This window comes from Eleutherodactylus coqui, chromosome 13, assembly GCF_035609145.1.
Source record: "Eleutherodactylus coqui strain aEleCoq1 chromosome 13, aEleCoq1.hap1, whole genome shotgun sequence".
Classification (NCBI taxonomy): Eukaryota; Metazoa; Chordata; class Amphibia; order Anura; family Eleutherodactylidae; genus Eleutherodactylus; species Eleutherodactylus coqui.
The window spans coordinates 46713347-46731419 of record NC_089849.1 but is presented as its reverse complement, the minus strand read 5'-3'; the positions used below and the strand labels follow the sequence as shown (position 1 = coordinate 46731419).

Sequence of the window (18073 nt, the reverse complement as noted above, 5' to 3'; positions counted from 1 at the left end):
TGAGGGGGAGGCTTGAAATATAAGGCCTCCCCCAAAAATAGGACCTAGATAAGCTGCGCCAAAAATTAAAAAAAAATTTAATACTCACCTGGTCCGCGGCGTCTGGATTGTTTGTGGCATCCCAATGGTCTCCAGCAGTACTGCGGCAAATAGCTGAGTCCTCCCCGTCTGCCTGCTCAGTTTCTACTGGTGAGAGGGCTTTGAATACCCCGCCTCCAGCAGAGCGAGCCCTGTGATTGGCTAATCGCAGCGCCATTTGCCAATCACAGCCATTGAGTGGATGACCTCACTGAATGTCTGTGATTGGCTCATCGAGCGCCGGCTGTGATTGACTGCAGGCGCTGTGATTAGCCAATCACAGCACTCGCTTTGCTGGAGGCAGGGTATTCAAAGCCCTGTCACCAGAAAGAAGTTAAGGAGGCAGACGGGGAGGACACATGCCGCAGCGCCGCCAGAGACCATTGGGACCCCGCGGACCAGGTAAGTATAAGCCCCCCTGAAAAATAAGACACTGCCATTTTGGGGACAAAAGATAGTATAAGACAGTGTTCACTCATTCGAGCGATAAATCATTCCGTCTAAAAGGACCCTTACTGTCTGAGGACCCATTCACATGGGAGTATTTTCTATCCATAGTATGTCTATTTTTTACGGAAGTAATGCAGCAAACAATACTATTGATTTGTTTACGTGTTTTTTATGCGTATAAAAAAACACAGCATGTCCTATTTTGGTATCATGGACTTTACATAGACGTATCTGCACATACGATATCCAGAGAATAGAACCCATTGACTTCAGTAGGCTTGTTCACATGCACATATTTTGGCACATGCGTGCATTTCGGCCACGCAAAAAAGATAGAACATGCTCTATCTTTCTGCATATTTGAGCACCAAAAGGTCCTCATAGAAGTCAATAGGGGGGGGGGGATGTTCAAATGCGCAAGCAATACGCTAAGGCTGCAGTCACAGGGGGTGTAAATCCTGCAGAAATCTAGCGGAATTGCCACAGCGGGACTGCATGGAAATTTCCTCAAGATTTCCACGTCAGAAAGTCAGCTTAAAAACCCACGCTGTCCGCATGTATTCCGCTGTGGCCATCTCTCCCCATAGAGAGGAGAAAGCCCACAGCAGAAACGGCAATAAAATTGACTTTGAATTCCGCTCGGCATGTCAAGTCTCATCGCAGCTTGGCTGTAACAGCTTGTCCGCAGCGCGTGGATGAGATTTTTGGAAGTCTCGTCTACTTTGCTGCTCAGGCTCAGGTTTAAGATTGCTGGCAGAATTTCCATGTGTAAAGTCCGCATGGAATTTCTGCAGTAATTCCGCCCTGTGTGAACCCAGCCTAAAGGCCCATTTAGACACAACGATTATTGCTCAAAAGATGGCTTTTGAGTGATCATCGTTGTGTCTAAACGCCCTGCCATTGCGCACTTTTTGTGCACTATTCGTTCATTGCTAACTTTTAGCAAGCTAAACGTCAGGGATGACTCCTATCAACACTGCGCACGGAGTTCTCAGCAGGATACCGCTGATAGTATTCTTCCAGCTGATATCCCGCTCTGAGATTTCAGTGATAGCTCTGAGAACGAAGCAGCTCCTACTCTTCTCAGAGCCATCAGCTCAGCAGGTTACCAGCTGATAGCTCCCAAAACAAAGCAACTGTATGCAGATGACAGCACTCCTGCTGCCTTCGGCATACAGCGGCCGCCTTCATTTAGACACTGATAAACTCTTAAGTAGCTAATTAGCTACTTAAGAGATAATGCCAAGTGATCACTCAAAACTGTCAAACTGCCGTTTGAGCGAATTTTGAGCGATCATCTTACCGTGTAAATGGGCCCTTAGAGATGCATGAAACACTGCGTAAATCACACATGAAAAAGAACACATCTGGAACTAATTAGACTAATTAGCCATTTCATTTGGTAAGGGTTAATGTCCGACTCACAGAAAAAAACATACCCTGCGGGCAGAAAGAGTACAGTAAGGTACGTTGACGCTCACAAAAAAGCCTCATTCATAGCAGAAAAAGTTGCATCAAGGTGCACACAATTGTGCCTATACGGTACTTGTGTCAAACCAGCCTAAATTGCTCATTACAGTTTATAAGATTGCTTTTAGAGATGAGTGAGCATACTCATTAAGGACGATTATGCAATTGAGCATCGCTATTTTTGAGTACCTGGCTACTCGGGTGAAAAGATTCGGGGGGTGCCGGGGGGGTAGCAGTGGGGAACAGGGGGGAGCTCTCCCCGGCGCCCCCCAAATGTTTTCACCCGAGTAGCCAGGTACTAAAAAATAGCGATACTCGATTGCGAAATCGCCCTTAACGAGTATGTTCGCTCATCTCTAATTGCTTTAAAACACAGCAAATTCGCAATTACATGCATACGCACTGCAATTTTTACGCATATTGTCAGGAGGCGGTGGGAAAAAAGGGACATGAATTCAGCCTCCTCGCATTTATCTTTATGCACACAGATGTAAAAAAACACACGAGCCTCAAAAACGACTGCAACCCGTACATGCAGAGAAGACGGCGCGCTTCTCACAGACGACTGTGTGAACGAGACCAGAAGGGAAAACGAAGTATCACAGCATAAAAAGGAGCTGATGACGAAATCCACAATATGTGCTATAAATATGTACTTTACTGACAAGGAAATGGAAACAAATCCCGACATTCTAAAAATATTACACAACTGCTGTGAAAAGGATACAATGTATCACTGCAGGAGCAACAAGTCCCCCGCCGACTGTTATATAGTATAGAGTACAGTGTAAACCCGGGAATGATCGTGGCCAGCAGCAGGCAGATCACATCTAGAAGACTTGGACAGAAGGTCAGTAAAATAGTGTAGGCGGTTCAGTTACCTCCTCGGGTGGTTCCTCAGCTGCACAGTCTCCATGCTGTCAGGTGGAGGTCTGCTGTGTCCAGGGGTCGGGGGTGCAGCCTCCCCGGAGCTCCCAGCACTACATGTATCTGATGCACAGGATGATTGCAGCTTGTGGTTAGTGCACAGATATATATATACTCAGCACTAGAGAACGGAAGTAGGAACAGGAAGCGAGTTGAGGGCACACAGACAAGTTAGTGCATAGCTCTGATGTCACCTCTTATCATGTAGTCTGCAGGTGCAGGGCAGTAGTGATAGTGACAGTTTCTACATACTTGGCACCTGTTGCTCTATAATTGCTGTAGAACTACAACTACCAGACTAGCCTGCCAGCCAGCTCAGTTACAAGCTATTGTACAGTGCTTGAGACTGGCCAGAAAGCAACACAAGGCTTGTAAGTTGATATAGGCTGCGTTCACACTTGACTATTTTGAGGTTTTTGAACCGCAGCAAAAAAAAAATGCAGGTAAAAACTGCATGTGTTTTTTTTTTTTTTTTTTTTTTGCTGCAGTTCAAAAACACAGCCATAAAGGGAACATAAAGGCCACTCCGGCAAATAAACCTTTTTCCATCCCTGTCCCCCCTCACCTGATTGTCTGTCACGCTCCTCTGTATATTGCAGTCATTTCCATGCAGCGCAGCCCTCTGTCTGATGCTTATCAGGCACCATCTTGATGGGGAGATTTTTTTACTTTCAGTTTCACAGCTAGATGCATTAGCTAAGGCTATACAATTTTTGCCTGCTAGGGGAAAGTTTAATTACCATTACTTTATATATTCATTTAAATAAGCTACAGACCAGGAGAATACAGTCAGGAGGATGAGCTGTGATCTCCTCTATTATAACTGTGTGACAGAAGCTGGGTGATCATCATCAATAACTGTGATAGGAGAGTCTGTATCCCCCTCATTTCTGTGGTAGGTGCATGTAACAGCATCACACAGACTGAGAAATTCACCAGTTTCAGACGCCATAATGCCAAGTAAGGCTGGATTCACATGAGCATAAGTGTATTTGCGTACGTTTTTGCGGAATGGGCATTGAGCATTTGTGCGTGCATCTGCATATTTTACTGTACTTTTTAAATGTGCAAGTCATGCGCTATCACACATGCAAAAAAACTCACACCGATGGTCATTGAAGTTTCATGAGTCCAAACTGTTCGCTTTTTCTGTGCAAATGCACAGGATTATAGAGCATACTGTGTATTTTTGGCGCAATTGAATGGCGAACACCAAATACACACGTGAACGAACCCATTGAAACCAATGGGTTCTATTTTCAGTGTACTGAGACAAATGTAAAAATGTGCCGAATTTATCACAGTAGCTCACCCTGCATGATAAACGTGGTGCATCCGCAGACACTTATCTAACTTTACATCACTATGGGAGGGCTTAGTTTATGACAATATTTTGCTGTAGGTTGTCACATTTTACGCAAAGTCCCCTTGTCAGCTGAGATTGAAAAGGGTCCAAAAGCACAATAAATGTGGTGCAGGGCATGTACCCAAGTCTTTTCATTGTTGTAAATGGAGCCAGAATTCTGATGCATTTAGCTTAGTAAATCTCCCACAACATCAATAGGGCCAAAACAGCCAAGCAAACACCGTACTCAGCTGTTTCCATCAGAACTGTAGCCCTTGAATGGACCAATTGGATTCCCTTTCTCATGATTGGGGCAGTAAGATAGGGGAGGGTGTCCCCACTTGTCTTCTGCATCCAGCTGTTATACAGCTGAGCACTCAGAGCGGAGGATGCTGAAGACAAGAGGGGTGTCCCTGCTTACCTTCTGCATCCAGCTGTTTTCTGCATGGAGCGCCCGGTTGTTATACAGCCGAGCACTCCGAGCAGAGTATGCAGAAGACAAGCTGTTATACAGCCGAACGCTCCGTGCCAGATATGGAGAACAGAGCTAGAGCACTCTGTTCTTCATACCCAGCTGTCATCAGGAAGCGGGATACAGCTGAAACAATAGTATCAGCTGTCCCGCTGTAAATCCCTGATAAGGCTCATCATCAGCACACTGAAAGACAATGATGAGCAATGGGATAACGAAAACTGCAGGACGTCAGTGCAGTTACACACAATGACACAAAAGACGGCTTTTGAGCGATAATCGTTGTGTCTAAATGGGCCTTAAGAGAGAAACTGCCCATGTGAATTCACCCGTTACATATAATGGGTTTCATTTTTATGTGAGTTTTGTGCGTCTCACACATCCCCTTATCCAAAAAATAGGGTATAACTTTATGATCAGTTGTGGTCTCACAGCTACACCTCCTCCAATACCAAGAATGGCGTTCCTATGTCCCCTTCTCCTCATTGCTGGCTCTTAGCATCCCCTGCAGTAAGGTGTAGATTGAATAGAGCGTTGGTCGCACATGCACAGTGCTGCTCCATTCACTTTCAATGGGACTGCAGGAGAAAACAGAGTACAAGGACTCAGCATTTTGCATCAGCCTCATAGAAATGAATGGAGTAGCAGGCAGTGCTTCATTCAGTCTTACATCACTGCTGGTGGAAAAGCATCCCTGCAGTGACAGGCGGAGTGGGACAAGGGACCCCCATTCTCTGCAGTGAGAAAATGTAGTTTCATCTGACATCTAGCGAGGGATTATCAAATTACCAATGGCATACAAAAGACGCCAATTTTGCACAAAGAAATGCACCTATTACAATCTATTCCTGCTCACATCACTGTTGTGGGGAAATGGGAGTGGCTTGTTGGGAAGGGGCGTGGTCACTCCATTCCAACAGATTTCTGTAGAATTTACCCCAGCCTGTTGGCGAGGCTCGTTCGTCAGGTGATCCTATCTTTTAAGCAGCACAAATCCACATTATCAGCAGAACGTGCCCATGTAAATGGGGGATGTGCTGCTAACCGAGAGGAGTTAGGCTAATTTCACGCGTGCGATATCAGGCCATGAAACATGACCTGATATCGTGCTTGCCAACATGCGACTTCCTGCAGATACAAGGCGTGTTTGTCAAAAATGCTTGCGTCACTTCAGGGAAGTAGCGATCCTCCGCCGCGGCTGAAAGCAAACAAACCTGGACCCTGGATGTGACGTTGGACGGTCCAGCTCGCCTGCACTTCTCCTGAGCTGCTCCGTTGTGTTCATTAAGACACAGTGCTGGAGGAAAGTTGTGGAATTAAAAGTTCTAAAGTTCTGGTTAGCACAAGGAAAAGATGTGGTTCGGACCAGAGGTGTAACTTGAAGCTTCTGGGCCCCCATGCACAACTTGTAACAGGGCCCCCAACTATAATGCTTTATTCATAGTACTGGGCTCTCTGTATGGACAAGAGAGGTCTTATGGGCACCCTAAGGCTCCTGGGCCCGGGTGCAACCGCATCCTCTGCATCCTCTATAGTTATACCCCTGGTCCCAATCTCTCACTTCAACACTGAATGTACCCACCCTGACCAATCCCTGTAAGGGTGACTACCCACTCCAGTTCTTTTTCATTGCAAAATTCACAGCGTTTTTTTTCTCCATGGGTCTATGGGACTTGTTAATGCTAAAATCACATTGCACAAAGTCACAATTTCGCGGTAAATTGCGATTTTGCCGTGATGCGTTTTTAACATTAGAGAGCCCCGTAGACACCTATTCGCAAACGCCAGTGGGTAGTCACCCTAAGAGTGAATTAAGCGCTGAGTAGTTGCTGGCCCCCAGGGAAGTGCCCCTGTACGCCTGCTCAGACACCACAGTTTCATCCCCTGTACCTGGCACAGCTGCCACCCAGGTTTTCCCACACCATTGATGTAGAGGCGGAGTATGGCTCTACAGCTTTGCAGAAAGCTGTAAGAGTTGGGAGACAACCCCGGCGGGAGCCATAATGGTGGTGTTATTTGTCACCTAGCTTTCCTTGACAGAAATGTAAGCTTAAGGGCTGTTCCCATCTAGACTTATCATGGTCAAGATGGAAACACATGCTGTTCTCTTAAGAGCACCTGTGGAAGAGACCAGCACTTCAGCTGAGTTCCATTTCCATAGCTCTCATTGAAATAAGTGGGAGCTATGGAAACCGCGCAAGAGCTTCCAGAACCTGGGAATTATGGAAACATAATGTGCTGTGTGTGGTATATGTGCCACACGCCAGTAGCAGAGCCACGTGTGGAGTGTGACGCACGCATGTAGCAGAGCCCCGTGTGGTGTGTTTGACGCATGCATATAGCAGAGCTGCATATGGTGTGTGTGGCACGCACATGTAGCGAAGCCAGATGTGGTGTGTGATGTGCGCATGTAGCAGAGCCATGGGTGGTGTGCATGATGTGCGCATGTAGCAGAGCCATGGGTGGTGTGCATGTGATGTGCGCATGTATCAGAGCCATGGGTGGTGTGCGTGTGATGTGCGCATGTATCAGAGCCATAGGTGGTGTGCGTGTGATGTGCGCATGTATCAGAGCTGTGTGTGTGGCGTGCGCATGTAGCAGAGCTGTGTGTGTGGCGTGTGTGTGATGTGCACATGTAGCACAGATGTGCATTTGTGACATTCGACGTACGCATAGCACAGCTATGTGTGGTGTGGGACGTGCATGTAGCAGAGCTGTGTGTGGTGAGTCCTAAACCAGCAAGGCCTAAAATAGCAGCCATGTGCATACAACTACAATCCCTTTCACTACACTATAAGTGGCGCACTGCACCACCAGAAACACTGGTACTATAATTACTAGTGTGTTTCAATATACACTGAATGGCCACTTTATTAGAGACTTCCATCTAGTAACTAAATACAAAGTGCAGAACCCAGGGGCATACTTTTAAAGGGTATAGAGGTTGCAGTTGTACCCGGGATTGGAGCTTTAAGCGGCTTACAAGGTCTCTCTTCCCCATACAAAGACTACTACTATGAATGAAGCGGTACTGTTGTACCTTGTCGACGCCGAAAGCTAGAGTGTTGACAGCAGGTAACGCCCAGGCAGTGCCTCTTGTTGGTGATTGGCTGCAGCAGAAAGACGTGGGGACGGCAGTGAGGCAGCGGAGCAGGAAGCGCTGAGCACAGGGCAGCGCTGTAACTGAGGTCCGTAGGCCCAGTGCTCCCTTCTTCCCTGTCTGTGTCCGTGATGGAACTGCTTGGCCACTGTTCATGTCTTTGCCAGGCTGCCACGCTCCCTTCTCCGCCGGTGTCAGGCCACACTGACAGCTGTGAGGTTAGCATCAGAGCAGCAGTGCAGCCAATCAGTAGCAGACTGGCAGGAGAGATGCCAGTGAGAAACACTCACAGCAGCCCGGTTAAGCAGACGCGCCATGCCATAGAGCACGGAAAGGGGCCAAGGCCAAGCGTCCGACAGGTGATTGAAGCGAAGCAGGAGGGGGGATCATGGCCAGCCATTCTTCTGGCCAACCAATCAAATTGGGGGTGTTGCTTGTGGGCGTGCACCTTGTCTCTACCCATTCTTCTGGTGGAGACAAGATACACCAGTACCGAATGAAGCATTACAGTTTAGGGGCATATTGCAGATTTTGCACTGGGGTTGAGCAGCTTCAACTTACACTTCTGATAGAATCCTTACTGCAAACAAAAAGGCCGATTTCAATGGATTCAGGTGCAGAAAACTAGTGATCAACAGCAAGGAAAGGATGCAAGCGTCCAGACAAGGGGAAATTCTAGTATTTTATGGCACCTAGTCCATAAGCCCTCCATAAAAATGATGTCTAGATGCCCTAACTAAACATATCAGCAGGGTTTGCCCTACTTGGGAGTAAACATTAACAGATACTAATCAGGTCTTTAGATGCCAACTTTTAATTTGGTGCAGAGGTGCGAAACATTGAAGTTTGGGAAAACATTTCATGCAGAGTCATTAAACTGATGCTTTTGGAAAAGGCATCAACTACAGAGGAGGAATTGTCAATATTCTAGGCCAAACTGAACACCGCAAATATGTACTATAAGCGCTGGGATAGTCTAACCTATCGCCTCAGGTAACAGATGTTACGGCTGCCACTATGGCTGACAAATGAGCTGTTCCTGATGAAACTTGTATCATGAAGCTCCTGCATTCCAGACTATTACCTCGGCTGTTATAGAGTAACATTGCAATGGTGACCGTAGAGCGCCACCTCTCTCGGTCTATAGCCACTGTTAGACTAGCAGTATTTGGGCTGCATTTTGCAGAGCGTTATATGGAGCTAATAAAAATCTTTTTATGGCCATGCTTTAAAGCATCATGTGCTACATTTGCTTGTTTGTGATGAAATATGTCCATCATAGTCAATGGAAAGTGGTCATAATACAGATGGATCCATATTGTGTCTGTATTGAATCTGTATCTGCCTCCGTATTTGCATTTATTGGTATTTTCTGTTGGGCAAAAAAAGATCCTTATTTGCTCAGTAGAAAATAAAACCAATAAAAGCAGATATGGAGACAAATACAGATGTAAGGGCTCATTCACATCAGCGCTCGGGAGCAGGAAACCAGCACCTCTGGCTGAACAGAACAGCCTTATGGAGGAACCAAATGACGCTGAACAGACCCCCCCCCCCCCCATTGACTAGAATGGTGTCAGTTGGATTTCCGACCAGCAGCCCGGCATTTATCAGAATTTACAGAAAGTAGCGCAGCCTGCTGCACTATTTCATCCTGCTTCCTAGCAGAAACGTCTAATGCTATTGATGATGGAGACCCCAGCAATCTTATCCATAGGATTGGCAATAAATGTTCTTTAAAGGGGTTGTGCCACAAAAATTATCTTTGTAGGGGCCAACTAGCTGATCGTTGGGACTCCGACAGCCGCTACCACTTTTGAATAAAAGGGGGATTGGCAGCATCTATATGTGAAGGGCGCTCGTGCATCCCCACTCCATTCATTTCAGTAGGGCTGTTGGACAGTTCGAGTGCTCTCCCATCTCCGGTGGTCCCATTGCAATGAGTGGAGCATCTGTGTGCATGTGCATACCGTTGTTTGGATGAGTAGTAGCCCCAACATTCGCCATTTAAAATTGGGGACAACTTAATTTAATGAGACGACGGTTTTAAGTTTTCATAAGGTGCGTAACACGTTGTGTATGAAGGAAATAGAAAACATTTGCTTTTGCAAGTTTTTATTTAATGCAGAAACAAAAAGACGAAACAAGAAACCAAAACGAAAGATAAATAAATGTCATATATAGTTATTGTTCGTTTCTGGGAAAGTAATTTACTATACCTCACATAATACCGTATCTACACTCACAAAGAAAATATGATAGTCCTTCCTAAATACATACAATCTCCTTCCACTGTGCACTCGGCCCAAAGTGTACTGAAGTTCTAAGTCCGTTCAGAGCTCCGATACAGGAGCAGTTCACATGAGGGAAGAATGGCTGCCTTTATGGGACGTCTCCTTAGCATGGTGGGCTTGCAGGACAGCGACCGCTTCTTCAACCTATAAGAAAATGTATTTTAGCATGTAGAAAAAAAAAATCAGATGCCTGACATTTGCGTATACTCAGATTTGAGTAGAGTCCATTCGGAAATTCAACCTTCTATCTGACATCTGATTTCCTAGAACATACAACGTTACAGTATTGAGGACTTCGGAAGACGTTTTCAGAAACTACCAGTAAAGGAATCTCTTCAGCTTGGAGTTAATTTAATGATTGTATTCAGTAATAATAGTTTTCATCATCATTAGCAATTTAAAGGGGTTGTGTTTTGTACCGATGACCTACCTTCTGGATAGGCCTTCAGACAAGGGTCCACCACTCGGGACCCCCGTCCATCAGTTGATTATCCAGCCTGCTGACAGTGGAGTGGGCCAGACGTGTTCATTAATCGTCAGCGTAGAAAGTGCATGTGCGGGGATGAAATCAATTGGATAGCCACGCACTGCTATGCCGCTTTCTGCGTCTCTGCTGGTCAGGACGTCACGTCGATTCCTGACCAGTAGGGCAGCAGGAAGTGCATGCCATAAGCAGTGCCGCTCTCCCACTGATGTCAATGGGAGTGAAGCCGGGAAAGAGCACGTCCTCCCCTGTCCGGTTATGACAACACCTGGTATACTGCACTGGACTGAGGGCCGGATGATCAACTGATCAACATAGATCCCTAGCAGTGGACCCTGTCCATCAACCACTGATGACGTATCCGAAGAATGGAGGGAAAAAGAGGGCAGAAAACCCCTTTAATACAATGATCCCCAACTAATGGCTGCTTCAAAACTACAGTTCCCAGCATGCTCCAAGTCTTTGGCTATCAGAATGTTCTTTGTTTCTCTTACTAAGTAGATCTGATACCCAACAGCAGCTAATAAGTAATGAGGTTACAGTAAGCTTCAAGGCTGTTTGGCCTCTTTGTCGGGCTTATAATATAATATATAGATTCCCTTTAAATGAGCCCGTTCATAAGTGTTCCTGAGCAATAAAAGCGCTGTTCTGACAACAGACAATGAAACACAGGTCTACCATGGCCTATGATTGCTATTATCAATAATACATTGCAGAGTAGAAATACTGCAAGGTATGATAACGATCATAGGTACACAGGTTCAAGTCCCCTACACAGCCCCACCCCCCCAAAAAAAAAATTGTAAAAAAAACAAAAAACTCATGTATAAATTATATAAAGAAAAAAACTTTTGCACACTTTCCCCTCTGTGCAAACAAAAAAACACGTTTTGCATTGTCTGCAATGACCCATACATTAAATTCAGTACACGATTTAAAAACAAGCACTCTGTCCTGCATGACAAAAACCATTAAAAAAACTAAGCCAAAATGTTTTTTTGTTTATTCTGCCTGCCAAAAAAATGCAATAAGAGTGATCAAAAAAGCCATATGTACCCCAAAATTGTACCAATAAAAGCTTCAGTTTGTTATGCAAAAAACAAGCCCTCCCAGAGCTCAGTTGATGGAAAAATAAAGTAATGGGACATTGAATGCAGCGATGCAAAAAAAAAAAATTCCAAATAAGGTTTTTATTGTGCAAAAGTGGAAAATCCCAAAAAACCCCACAATTTTAGTATTGTTAAAATCATATCAAAGCACAGAAAAAAAACAATTATGTCATTTATGTTGTATGATTAATTCTGTAAAAAAAAAATTAAATCAATGATGGAATTGATATATTTCTTGCCCTCCTAAAAAAAAATTAAAAAAATTATAGTACATTATAACTGTCCAAAAAATGGTACCAATAAAATTACAGCTCGCCTTGCAAAAGAAAAGCCCTCATACAGATCACTGAGATTCTTGTTCTATTTAGCCCTGCTGAGTTTGTGAACTGCCTTTAGACAGATGCGGAATTAGTGCATCAAGTCTCCCCACATTCAGTAAATGCATTTTGCTCTAATGTAGCGTCTCCACATCTGAACGTTGTGTCCCTGCTATATTAATAGACGGCTACTTAACAAAAGCAAAACAAAGTTTACACTAAAGAGATCTGACAAGCAATTGAATCAACAACATTGTTGAACGGCGTCTCTTGATGCTGCGGTTTCCACCCGTATTCAGCTAAATTGTCCTGGTAGCAAATGCGTTCGGAGCGTCAGCGTTTGTAAAATTTTTGTTTTGGCCTGACCCCAGTTTGCTTCAGTTCTTTTGGTGTTGACACTAAGGGATTGACAAGATGTTGTTGATGGTTTACAGAACCATGGGTGTACTGAAAACTGAGCCAATGCCAAATATTCACATAAGCCGCCAATTCATCCAACCAAAATAGTGGTCGAGGAGCAACATGGCGCCGAGTAATGGCCAAATGCACTTAATCAATTTCGGAATGGGAAGGTACAAGTTATGCAGATACCTGTAAGGCCACTTACTGAATGCGGATCATCCAACTTGTACTCTCATACCGACACATACAAGTGGCTTGTATGAACTCTACAAATATTGAACTTTTATTAACAAGAGGTGCTGTATGTCTCAGGCTCTGCAGGGGCAGACTTGTAGCCAAAATGATATTTAGGCTTTCACATCTGCATCAAGGGTTCAGTCTTCCTGCTCCGTTCCGAGAGAAGGAAAGGGGGAATCCCATGGCTGACCGAATCAGTCTTATGACAGGACTGAACATGGCCGAATAGTCCCCATTGATTATAATGGGGTCCGTTTGGTTTCCGCTCAACTGCCTGGCATTTTACCGGTAGAAGAAGTGCTGAAGAAGTGTATTTTATACCGGATGTGCAACAGAACCTTCAGGGGTTCCAGCCCAGATTTGAAGCCGGTCTTAATAAATCCTTTACAGAATGTTACAATTTGAAGCATAACGGCACGAAGGCATTTGTGAGGGTAAAGAGCCACATGGCATTGGCTGGGTCTCTACTTTCCGAAGACATATGGGCATAGGGAGAAGATTCTTTTATTTTATAGTTCAGGTTATATTGTGTTTGTCAGAAGTTGTTAAGAAAGGGAAAACTTTGTATTTCTTTTGCCTTCCTGGCATTCTTTTATCTATATCTGCCAATGAAGTCCTAATAATAAACACAACGAGGGGTATGTAATAAGTTTGGCATCTTATGTCAGTATTAAACCTGTCAAGACCAGACATTTTTTTATCCCCGCCTACCAAGAGCCATAACTTTATTGTACATCGACCTACCAGTAGGAGGGAGGGCTTTTTATTGCAGGAGTTGTATTTTTCAAGTTGCGTCATTTATTGTATTGAAAAATCTTTAAAAACTTTTAAGTGGAGTAAAAGGAAAAAAAACGCTGCTGCGCAATTTTTGGATGTTTTGTTTTTACAGTTTTCATGGGATAGTAAAAATGACATATAATATTTAAGTGGACACTACCTTTCCAAACATCCTGTGTTTATACGATAACTTGTGATAATTCACAAAACTACCATTTACGAAAAATAACATTTTTTTGCTGAAAAATACCACTAAAGTGCCAGTTCTCTTCCCCCTACCTTCATGTCCATTGTATGTTCTCATATGACGGACAGAGGACACAGGGACTGCAGAGCTTGTGCAATCACTGTTCTCATTGAGCTGTATGCACAGGGGAGGTGGAGGGAGGAACACTCACAGACATGATCAGACATCCGCACCGCTGATCCGCAGCAAATAGCACCCATAGCATGACATGGGAAATAGATTCATCTTGCACACTTGTGGAAACCAATTGCAGTTTCCACAAGCAGAGGAAAAATCGCAGCTTGCTCCAAATCAATGAGAACCGTCCGATCTGCGGCCCTTCCCCAATATAATTGCGGAAAGGTTACGGATTCCGCGGGATGATGCAGGAAGAGCAGGAGTTTCAAAAAAAAAATCTGTACTGCACAAGTCTGACGGTCGCCATGCAGACCATTCGCAGTACAGATGAAAAGAGAAGACAGCGGGTACGTGTGGGCACTGCTGCTGTCAGAACTTTTTTAAGGGATTGAGCTCTAATTTCTACTGGTACCATTTTCGGGTATATACAACTTTGTGATCACTTTTGCTTCCATGTTTACTTCGAAACACTGACCAAAAAAGCATAATTCTGGCGTTCTGTTTTTGTGAGGATATTCACCTTACAGGGTTTATTAGATCAGATTATTATGCATATGGCAATTTTTATTGCGTTTATTTTTTTTACGTGTATACAGGAAAATTGAGTTTTTTGTTTTTTTTACTTTTAATACTTAAAAAAAAGTATAAAAAGTTTATTTCCACCTTTTTTCTTGGTCCCCAAAGACTTGAACTTGCAGTTGTTTGTACAATAGACTGTACTTTCACTGATAGCCAATTAAGCCGTGCCAAAGGCAGGGCTTATTAGGCTACAAGCCATGACAGTCCTGGCAGACTACATAAGACCCAGCCTGCCATGGCTAACAAACAGCAGCTCTCCAATTTACTGTGGGGGAAGGCTGTTCCCTCTGTCCAGCCTTTTAAATGCTACGGTCAGTTTTACTGCGGGTTCTGAAGGTTTAATAAGCAGAATCAGATTGCGAGAAGGAATTATACGAACCCCGGAGGAGTATTAAGGTGGAATGCAAATGTTTGCATAAAAGCAGAATATGCCAAAATCTGAGACTTTATCACCCAAAGTTTAGGTTTATAACATTCCAACGTTTACAGCATGCTAGCCATCCAGTCTGCCAAGCCAGCCCTCGTCATTGGATGAATTATTAGTAATGCCAACACACAGCAATTGTTTAACTATTAAAATACCTTTGAGTGAAGGGACTCCGGAGACTCCAACATGTGTAAGAGTTCAGAGTTGTCTATTTCCAACAGCATGCCTGTTATTTTCCCAGCGAGTGGCGCGTGCATACTGTGAATTATAGGATAAATCCGTTCACCTGCAAATAATAGCACAATTATTACTGTAGAAGCGGCTTCTAGTAGCCATGACTAACCAGTAAGTTATATGGCCTAAGCAGGTTGGTGTTGTTGCAAAGCATAGATTGCAACAATGAAAGAACATCAATGCAAAATGTCCTACGCATCAACTAAACAGGGCAGGGGGGGGGGGGGAGAGATATTAGGGATTTGGCTACTGAACACAAAGCCGCCATCACAGTATAGATGCACAGTCGTCTCGAGAGAAACAGACTGGACCATTGGTGACCGGTGTGCGTTTGTGCTCCGACGAAGGTAAGCATGGTATCTATTCTGAGTCAGCAAGACGGTCCATTCTTGTGTCCAAAATGATGGCACGGCAGCCTTGTGATTGGCTGTTTTGGGCCCGGTATGCTTCGGTGCAGTTAAGGATGTGGCAGATCGAATTGTATGAGTTGACGGCAGCTCGTTTTAGTTTATGCCATGTTCATTATAGCGTTAATGTCATCGTTTTAAGGTGTGATGTATGGAGAATGTGCAGGTGGGCTCAGGACCGGAAGAGGTGGCCGAAAGGTAGAGGAGTGCTAGCTGTTGAGGAGAGAAGACGTATGCAGAGTTGCTCAGCGTAGGAGGCCACAAACCGAAAGTAGTCTCCGTGGACTACCAGACTTCGTTGACTATGCATCCGGTGGAAACAGAGGAGTGAAGAAAGTTACCGCCAAACCGCCGCTACTGAGCCACTTACTGACTTCAATGCCAGATCCTGCACCAGTTGTGCTACTGGTAGGAATAAAAGTTAGTTATTCAGTATGCAAAGAATGGGTGCTACTGCCTCCTTAAACAGGACTGTTGGTCACTGCCCTTGTGGACTGACTTCGTTCCAGGCAAGCAGCCTGAAGGCCAAAGGCTGAACACCTGTCCCAGGTCCTCTCAGCTGCCATTAAGAGGTGCTTGTGAGGAGTCAGCATTGCATGTAGTTATGGGGAGTGTGTAGCCTGTTGCAGACATCCGCCAGCTGAAAGAGGTCCTTGAGTCACAGAGTACTGGCACAAGGATCTCAGAGCCCTGTGTACCATCAGCCTGGCACGGACATCAATAGCAGGTCTACATACACCGTGGTCTAATGTCGGAGTGGTATTGCATTACCAACTAGCAGTGATGCTTTAGAAACCTGAGCATTCATTTAGATAGACATGAATCAGTAAACATACTATGACAAGTACCAAGCATTTGTTTTTGCTCTTGTGGTGGAGCAGCTGCTAGCATGGATGGAGTTAGTGGATCCTGTCCTTGTATTAGTACGGCGGGCTCCATGACCTGGGAAGAAACAAGTTCCACTTTAAAATAAAAAAGGCTATTCACTTCCATGCAGAAACCATACCAAAGGCCACTTTTAAAGTAGATCTCAAGATCCCCTAATTCCCTAAAGCAAGACACAGCAGAGAAGACCTTGTAAGTTTTTCCTGGCTTTTTCCCTGCTAAGATGTATTGTCCATATCTTCACCGCAGGCAGGGGTGTAGCTAAGGGCTCATGGGCCCGGGTGCAAAAGTTTATCTTGGGGCCCCCCAACGCAGAGGTGTAACTTGAAGTTTCTAGGCTCCAACGCAAAAGCTGTAACAGGGCCCCCAGCTATAATGCTTAATCCACAGTACTGGGCTCCCTATATGGAGAAGAGAGAAGAGGCCTTGTGGGCCTCCTAAGGCTCCTGGGCCTGGGTGCAACCACATCCCCTATAGTTACGCCAGTGACCGGAGGCTTTGTTTGGAGCACCTGGCATATAATCAGCATGAAATGTTGAACAAAATAGTACAGCATGCTGCCCTATTTTGTCCAGTACAATTCTAGAGGGCTCGATAGAAGCCAGACACTCCATTATAGTTAATGGGGTCCCATCTGGTACTGTTTGTTTCATCATCGGACAAATCTGGCATTTTAGTTTCCTGTTCCCTTGATGGAGGAGGAAAAGGGAATGGCCAGCACTGCTGTGAACCCAGCCTAACAATGGTTTCATGCATTCTGTAATAATTGTGCACTCAACCGACACCTCCGATTAGATAAGAAGTGCTATATAGCAGGACTCATTACATTACTTTGTCTGGTTGTCTGCCCTTCCTTACAATACAGACTGCCAAAAGCCCATACTAAGTGCTGGTCATAAAATGAAAAGATTGCTGGCTGCAATCAAAACAAATCATTCTGTAGTTGGCCATACATTAAAGACAACGACTGTCCGTAAAAAGGGTTGTATGAATGATCCCACTAGCAACAGCAAGGAGGAAAGAAACAGGTAAAGGGTGGTGTAATAACAAAGGTAGTATACTCACCTGCCCCCACTTCACTCCACTGGTGGCCAGCCCATGATAGTCTTCACTTCCAGGTGTAGGACTACGGCAGCGATCACATGACCCTCAAGACATGAACCTGGAGCTGGCCACCAGAGGAACAAGAGCAGTGGGCACAGCTGGGTCTTACTTTTGTGTTATTAGAGAGATATTTGACAAGTATGGCGATTGATCCCCAAGGTTTTGGCAGACCATGCCACACATTTGCAATTTTGGCCGCGGTTGGCCATTGCAGACGATCATTCGCATTACTTTTTCAAGCAATTGTCTTCAAAATAGCCAAAATTGGCTATTTCAAGCAACCATTATCTAGTGTATAGCCACCTTGGCACTCTTACTATAATCAATAGGAGCTTTGCAACATATGCCCTATCTTACCAAAAGTAATTGGACACCGGACCTATAATCAATAGTCATATTTATTTACATATGTTAATGCGTAGTTGAGCCTCCTTTGCCCTAATCAAATTAAATACTCTCTGTTGCATACCAACATCTGATACACTTTAGCTGGTATTTCCTTCCAAAGATGGAAACTGTTCATATTTTATGACCCGATATTCCAGTCCCAAAGATGTCCAGTAGGTTCAGGTGCAGCCAATCCAATCATGGAACATCCATATCCTCAAACC

The 18073-nt window shown here is 44.7% G+C and overlaps 2 protein-coding genes across 4 annotated transcripts in view; both read right to left on the bottom strand.

Moving 5' to 3' along the window:
* The window catches only part of LOC136587925 (serine/threonine-protein kinase 4-like), a 56738-nt gene extending 53679 nt beyond the window's left edge, over positions 1-3059 (bottom strand). Inside the window, exon 1 of the mRNA XM_066586761.1 lies at positions 2880-3059. Coding sequence (XP_066442858.1) covers positions 2880-2914 — 35 coding nt within the window. The 5' untranslated portion in view covers positions 2915-3059. The remainder of the gene's footprint in view (positions 1-2879) is intronic.
* A 7139-nt stretch (positions 3060-10198) lies between these two features.
* LOC136587485 (embryonic polyadenylate-binding protein) overlaps positions 10199-18073 on the bottom strand; it is a 48621-nt gene continuing 40746 nt past the window's right edge. For 2 of the 3 annotated variants that reach the window (XM_066586074.1, XM_066586075.1), the window contains exons 12-14: positions 16322-16406; positions 14988-15118; positions 10199-10280 (exon numbers count right to left, since the gene is read on the bottom strand). In XM_066586074.1, coding sequence (XP_066442171.1) covers positions 10200-10280; positions 14988-15118; positions 16322-16406 — 297 coding nt within the window. In that variant the 3' untranslated portion in view covers position 10199. Of the gene's footprint in view, positions 10281-14987; positions 15119-16321; positions 16416-18073 lie in introns of all 3 variants that reach the window. The other variant, XM_066586073.1, reaches the window with a different exon arrangement.